Source organism: Xenopus laevis, chromosome 2S (genome assembly GCF_017654675.1).
Source record: "Xenopus laevis strain J_2021 chromosome 2S, Xenopus_laevis_v10.1, whole genome shotgun sequence".
NCBI lineage: Eukaryota > Metazoa > Chordata > Amphibia > Anura > Pipidae > Xenopus > Xenopus laevis.
In genome coordinates, this window is record NC_054374.1 from 73,889,317 (window position 1) to 73,895,316 (window position 6,000).

Genomic DNA, 6,000 nt, shown 5'->3' on the forward strand with positions numbered 1-6,000 from the left:
TCTCTATTAACGCCATACTGTATATCTCCACCATCTCCACATACCACATATAAATCCACCATCTGTTTTAACCTACTGTATCTCTCCATATAACTTCCCTTGAACTCCTCCGCCACTGTTAATTCACTCTTGTTTAAATCCTAAAGGAAAGCAAGATTTAAACGCTCTAACAGTGTGACTGCTGGGGTTCAAGCTGACCTTGAGTTAGAAGGGTTTCCAGGGCTCACAGTTCCCACAGAAGACAAGGGACTTCAGTTTGGGCGCTCCTTTCAGAGACACTCATCAGAGCCTTCGGACTCGAGCCAGCAGTACTCAGTGTACAAGACAGTGCACACCCAGGGCCAGTGGGCATACAGAGAGGACTATCAAATGCAGTATGATGCAGCAGAGGAGGCTCAGCAAGAGTCCTGGATGGACAGGGGCACTCAGATTCTTCCAGATTCTGGGAGAGCATCTCCTTGCCATCGTGATGGGGAATGGTTTATTAAGATGTTGCAAGCAGAGGTGGAAAGAATGGAAAGTTGGTGCCAGCAAATGGAGAGAGAGGCAGAAGAGTATGATCTCCCAGAAGAAAGTAAGTCTAAATTAGTGCCATTACAGAGAGTGGACATTTTTTATTTTGTTGTTGGTGGAGACAATGGTGTTATACCTAATGATTTCTGCTTCTCTATCCACATATCATTCCTAAACATGGATAAACTGTTTTGGTTAACAGTAGTTAAAAATCCCAAGATTCCTTTTTTTGCCACAGTTTTATGATTTATAGTGTTTCAATAGCCCCGTCCTCTAGTCATAAGGCAAAGGCCAAAAGGCTTTCTTTATTAGACTGCCCGAAAGCTACTAACCACTCCATGAAAGTACATTTTAAAAAAAATGTATGCATATTACAGAAAACAAAACAATGCTTTTGGACCCCAAATCTCAGGGTTTTTGTCAAGGAAATATGCCTGCATTTAGTTTCTGCATGCATCCCCTGAAGTGCCATGTGCAAAATCAATTTTTTCAATTTTCTGCTTTGACTTGTTGCTGAACCATTTGCGAGCAGTACTACACTAAATTGATGCACTGTTTGCTCCATCTAGTGCTGGACTTTGATTATTACTTTAATTGGTAGCGATACAGAGAATCCAGGATTCGGTTCAAGATTTGGCCAAGAACAGAATTGGAATCCAAAAATCACATTTTTTTTAAAAAAGGATTAAAGTTAAGGATTCAAGTTCAAGTTTAGAGTCAGTTTTAGTCCACATTTTTAAGAGACTTTGTTGCACAAAATTGTACAACAACATCCATAAAAAACTTTTGTTTAATCATGGTTTCAAGACTCCAGACAAGTAGAACTTTTCAAGCGGCCATGAGCCTTTTTAGAAGCTGGCTTGAATCTTAGTATAAATATGGTAAAATATAGGCTTTTTAAATATACTTTTCTTGGTTTTATACAATATTTACAATTATTGAATGGTGTTGATGAAGCAAGAGTCTTACACTTGCCATACATTTGACTAGCAGATCTATGGTCAGTCTGACGTCACATGTACTGGACCAGGCTGATCAAATTGTTTGGCTCCAAGGACCTGTAGCCCTATTCAACTACTGCAAGAAATCTAGCACTGACAGAAGGAGTTCCTGCTACAGGGGAGAGCTGGTACACAATGATTTGGTGTGCCTCCACCCAGGGCCAGGACAGACTGGGTGGTAAAATCTCTCCCTGGGAACTTCCATGATTTGCAGTTATACACACAGAGAAAAAGCAGATGGGTTTATTTGCAGGACATTATACTTTTAAATAATCGTGATACATATAGCCTGCCAGCCAGGAGCAACTTGACATACTAGATATGACAGTTTAATCTGTGAGCTGACAGTCACTTATGCAGCAGTTTCTTCAGAGTCCTAAGAAGAGCTCCATTTGGCTTTGCGCTTCAGTGCCCTAACAAGCGCCTCTTTTCCTTCCACACCATAAATAGAGTTTGCTTTTCTATCATTGGGGTTCCCTACTGACTTTTCACACACAGGACCTTGCAGTACCTTACTTTTACTCATTCACTGTTTCTGCACTTCCTCTACTGTATTGCCTTCCTGTATTGTCTCCCTCCTTGCACATAACACAGAGGAGAGACATCTATACATAGCTCACCTACAGGTTCTTTTATGAATAGTGGCAGGTGGAAACTGAAAAGCAAATACAAACCTATATGGCTGCATATCTAGTTCAGATACAAGCTAAAAGTACAAAGAAAATATAGACTTCTAGTTTGCAGAGATGTCAATTAATGCCAGGTCATGAGGGTGATAATGATCCTCTGTGGACATTTTTAAATCCTTATTTCATGTCACCATTTAGTGACGAGGGACTAGGTTAAAAAAAATCCAAGACTGGATAATTATGACCCAATTGACATGGGGTTAGTTGACATCTCTGACTATGTGAGGCTTGGACCTCAACTGGAGGAAATACAATTTCATATATATGAACATTTGCCTTATGATTTTAGATTCTAACACAGCTAGTGCAGTTTTCCTATTTAATCCCATGTATTATATGCTAATTGCACTGCAAGGTATTCACACAGTCAAGTGTAATCAAACAACCAAAAAAAAGGTATTTTGCTGCATTGCTTTTATCAGGGGGGCCCTCCCAACATAAAGACAGTTTACATATTCATTTATCTTCATTTTTCAACTGCATTGTCCTTTTTTTGCAAGCTGTACTGAAATTCTTTCGGTCTTTAATCTTGAAATTGTGTTGGGGTCTGTTTGCTTAATTGCAATGAAAAAACTTTCAGAAAAGAAATTCACCTTTTCTTATTAAACTGCATATTTTCAATTTGCTGGCATATTTTTGCTGACTTTCTAAATGCTGATAATATAAGATTTTTATTGAATCTGACATATTCCTTCCACCCTCTCTTCTCGTAGTCTTGGAGAAGATCCGCAGTGCGGTGGGAAGCTCCCAGCTCCTCATGTCTCAGAAAGTGCAGCAATTTTTCCGACTTTGTCAACAGAATATGGTAAGGGACTGGGATGGCTTTCAGTGTTTCTGACTATACTGTAACCTTGACATCAGCCTCTATCAGCAGTATATGACTAGTATTTGATAGGCCTGGCAATAGCTATTTATAGGTGTTCATATACTAAAATAATGGTTCTCCTTTGGAGGGAACCATTATGGAGAGACACAGGCACATGGGGGAGCATGAAATAATTGCAGGGAAAGTTGAATTGTCATGGGAGAAGGGTGTTGCTTTGTCCCTGTTGTTTAAGAGGGTAATGGTACAGAAGCCTTGCTCCATAAATGTCCTAATAATATTACATTTACACATGCCTCCCCCCTGTTCCCATAAGTATACTTCACTCCCATGACTATAGCATTTTTTCATAGTTTTCAAAAAAAGAATATTCTAACCTTTAATAACATAAAATACAAATTTCAAGTGTTTTTGCTGCTTCCTGTTTTTTGCAAGCTGCATCTCAGTGCTTGATTACCTATTTTCAGGACCCCACCTCTTTTCCACTGCCCACCTCTCAGGACCTAGCTGGATTTTGGGATCTTCTCCAACTTTCCTTTGAAGATGTGGGCATGAAATTTGCAGAACTGCAGCAGCTAAAGGAGAATGAGTGGAAACTGTTAGAATGCAAGGTAAGATACACACTGGGAAAAGGTCAAGTAATGGAACTGAATTGTTTCCTTTCCCTGACAGTCTATATTGTATCAGTGTTTTATGGCTTTGGTTAAATGCATTTCTATTTGCAGGAACATCTCTTACTTTTACAGTACATACATGCTCTAAGGAGCATGTAAGTAAAGTCAGAGATTTTTCTGCTACTGAAAGGGAATCTAACGTGTTTAAAACGACCAAGAGACATTTCAAAGAATATTAGGCATTTTGCTTGGGAGAAGTGCTAACTTATTACTTATTTTATTGGTTTTTATTAAATGAGCATCTTATTTCTGTTATTTTATTGTTTTTTATGGGGCCATCAATCTGCAGTATGTAATGATGCTAATTCTTGCAGAATATACTGATGTAAAAGTCATACAGTAGAACTCCCGCTTTATGTTTTTCAGATAACCAGAAAAAAATAGTGAAGAAATCAGGGAAAATGTAAAATCAGGGAATTGTGTTATGCATAATATATAGGTGGGACCACAAAACAATAAATGTAAAATGAGGGAAAACTTAAAATCAGGGGATGTTAAATTGAGGTTCCACTGTATAATAATGATGGTAAGGCAGAATAAAAGAAGTTATGTTTTGATGGAATAAAAGATCCAGATTGAATAAATATATTTAATGGAACACAGAGAAAGGGGAAGTGGGAAAATTATATCAACTCTACTCCCCTTCTTTTTGGCATAAGCCTTACATATCTTCTCATAAATCTGGTTCTGTGTCAGACAAAAACATAAGGCAGGCTAAGTAAATTTGTTGCATACTCCACATGCACTCAAGAAGGCTACAGTTCTAGTACAATCTGAAATAAATGTCATCCAGTGGAACAAAAGTTTGGAGTCTCAGAATTAGCTGTGAGCATTTCAGAACTCCAGGAGTTCAAACACACTTTGTTACAGACCTGTTCATAATTTCCCTCAGTGAATGCTGATAACAGCAACTCTTTCCTGTGAAAACAACCACTTATCCAGAAACATACAAGAATGCTTCTGAAGACCTTTTCTGTTGCATTTCATTGAATATGATGTGTCTTTGACATGTAGCATGCTCATTGCATACATGTGTTCAGTAGCAAAGACAGTTTTGTTTCCATTTGTTTCAAAGGAGGAAAAGAGGTTGCCCCCTCCGATACCAAAGAAGCCTCTCCGCCAGAAAATACATCCTGTTAAGGATCGCTCTTTGGATTCTGTTGATCGCCAGAGGCAAGAGGCCAGAAAAAGGCTACTGGCAGCTAAGCGGGCTGCCTCCTATCGACACAACTCTGCCACAGAGAGTGCTGACAGCATAGAGATTTACATCCCTGAAGCCCAGACCAGACTGTGAAGAGGACAATGTACACTAATCTTTTGTACGCTCTGTATATAATATTATACATATATATAGAGAAAATTTAGAGATTATTATAAGAACAACAAAAAAAAAACACTTAAAAAATGACCACAGCTGTGTAACTCTGGGGAGTCCCCTCTCACCCCACTTAAACCTCCCATCACCAAACACCCTCCCCTTTCAAGGGCAGAGCTAGATAAACCTCCAGTGCCTCTTGCACTGCTAGGGGTAAAGCTGTATGTACTGGTAAGGGCACCCCCTGGACAAAGGCAGCATGAGAAATGCCCATGCTGTTTGCTGAAGTGCGTAACTATGAGAATGGCCACTTATAAACACTGTGTCTAATTCCTTGTTTTACACGCCTCTACAGGTACATTTATTGAAATGTCTGTTTGTGTTATTAATCCTTTTACACCTAAAGTGTCAAAGTGATAGAAATATTTTTATTGGGATTTTGACATTGGATGGAAATGATTTGCTTACACGGTAGCGTGCTTTTTTTTGCTAGGAATCTTTAAGTGGGGTGGTATATCAAGCACCATAAACTTCCATGCGTTCACATCCATTGGGGGTGCATTCATTGTAAATGTCCCTGATTTAGATGGAACTCAACCTAAACTACTGCTAGTGTCAATCGCTATATTTATAACATTAGAAATATTTTTATTGGGATTTTGACATTGAATGAAAATGATTTGCTTACAAGACAGCGTGTTTTTGTTATCAACATTTTGGTTAGATGTTGTCTAACGGCACTAAAACCTTCCATCTTGTTGCATTCACATATATTGAGGGTGCAATCACTATATACGTTCCTGATTTAGATGGAACTCTACTTTAGCTGCTGCTGGTGTCAATTACTATATATATTTATATCCAGAGTAACAGGGATACATGTCATTGATAAAAAACGTATAGATACAAAGGACACTAATATTAAAATACATATCAATTTTATATGGGAAAAATATGTAAAACATTTGATGGATTTTATGTATTC

The 6,000-nt window shown here is 38.4% G+C and overlaps 1 protein-coding gene across 3 annotated transcripts in view; it reads left to right on the forward strand.

The window, feature by feature from the left end:
• Window positions 1-5,710, forward strand: part of dlgap3.S (discs, large homolog-associated protein 3 S homeolog) — a 174,233-nt gene extending 168,523 nt beyond the window's left edge. For all 3 annotated transcript variants that reach the window (XM_041583988.1, XM_018249513.2, XM_041583989.1), the window contains 4 exons: window positions 147-574; window positions 2,917-3,008; window positions 3,494-3,637; window positions 4,776-5,710. In XM_041583988.1, the coding sequence (XP_041439922.1) occupies window positions 147-574; window positions 2,917-3,008; window positions 3,494-3,637; window positions 4,776-4,994 (883 nt within the window). In that variant the 3' untranslated portion in view covers window positions 4,995-5,710. The remainder of the gene's footprint in view (window positions 1-146; window positions 575-2,916; window positions 3,009-3,493; window positions 3,638-4,775) is intronic.
• The last annotated feature ends 290 nt before the right edge of the window (window positions 5,711-6,000 follow it).